This window comes from Orycteropus afer, unplaced genomic scaffold, assembly GCF_000298275.1.
Source record: "Orycteropus afer afer isolate SDZICR_OR568_19922 unplaced genomic scaffold, OryAfe1.0 scaffold00059, whole genome shotgun sequence".
NCBI lineage: Eukaryota > Metazoa > Chordata > Mammalia > Tubulidentata > Orycteropodidae > Orycteropus > Orycteropus afer.
The window spans coordinates 3,971,675-3,973,014 of NW_006921646.1; the positions used below are offsets into that span (position 1 = coordinate 3,971,675).

At 35.6% G+C, this 1,340-nt stretch overlaps 1 protein-coding gene across 1 annotated transcript in view; it reads right to left on the minus strand.

The window, feature by feature from the left end:
- FKBP5 (FKBP prolyl isomerase 5) overlaps window positions 1–1,340 on the minus strand; it is an 87,371-nt gene that overhangs the window by 70,607 nt on the left and 15,424 nt on the right. The window contains exon 2 of the mRNA XM_007939447.2: window positions 556–700. Coding sequence (XP_007937638.2) covers window positions 556–700 — 145 coding nt within the window. The remainder of the gene's footprint in view (window positions 1–555; window positions 701–1,340) is intronic.

Genomic DNA, 1,340 nt, shown 5'->3' on the forward strand with positions numbered 1-1,340 from the left:
AAAAAAAAAAAAAGGCAGCTAATTCAGTTTATGACTAAACCAAGTGCAAAAGTGCCTTTCCCTGACACAATCAGCATACTCTACTTTCTGTGAGCTTCCCTGTCAGCACAGAATATCAAAACAATGTGTAAATCAAGTGTTGGGATTTGATAAAATGAATAATTTCTATCACTTTATCACAAGTACATTATTAAGTGAAACTGGCTTATGTATTTTTTGCAGTGAGTAAGTGACAGTGAAAAAGACCATAATTATGGTATAATTTGGTGCTACTGCCTTGATTTATGCTAAGACACCACCTATAGTTTTAACCACTGTAGCTTTTTATCAGTGCAAATGTCACCACATTAAAAAGGCAAGTAACATCTTAGTATTACTATGAAAATAATTTTGACATTATGGATGCCCTAATATGATCTCAGGAGGTCCCTGGGCCATACTTTAAGAACTATTGTTCCAAAATATCATTATTTCTGGCAAGGATAGGATCCACTGCTTCTGAATAATGCAAATCATAATAAAGCTAAGCAAAACATAACAAAAATATTTTCTTACCTTTGCCAAGACTAAAGACAAATGGCTCATTTCTGTCATGACTGGAATCAAACTTCTTTCCATTTGACAATTTTCCTTTGTAATGAACATAAACTTTGTCTCCAATCATTGGTGTTTCCTCACTACTCCCCACTCTTTTGATAATCTAGAAAAGACAAACATCAAGAAAAAGGAGGTGAAACTTATTAATTAAAGAATAAAAAAGGTCACACAGTCTATTCAACATCATTTAGGTAGACTGACAAACTATTATTTGTCCTTTCTAAAGGCTTCTCTCAGTAACCTTCACTGCTAGAAAATTATTCTTTATGAATCTAAATCTTTTATGCTTCATTTAACTTTATCACTGATCATATGACTTATTCCTACAAAAGAGTCAGAAATTCCAGCAAGATGGTGGAATAGGCAGAAAAGCTACCCAGAGCTTCTACAACAGAGAAACAAGAAACCAATTGAAAAAACAGATACAGGTGATAATGCTGGAACCCTGAACTTCAAAGAAAAGAATAAAGAAGTGGATTAAATACTGACTACTAGAAGAAACTCAATGAAAACAGTGAACAAAGAAACAAATGGAATTGTGGACTATCTACTAGCCTGACAGCACTGCCATTTTGAATACTTGCAAGTGGCATTCCTGTCAGGGCAACAATCTAATAATGAGCTCCACTTGTTGAGGACTACACAGAGACACAGACTGGTGGCTGGCAACCAGAAAGGTGCCATATTCCCCTTGTTCCCTTTGTACCCCATACCCTTCTGGTGGATGAGGTGTGGCCATTCCC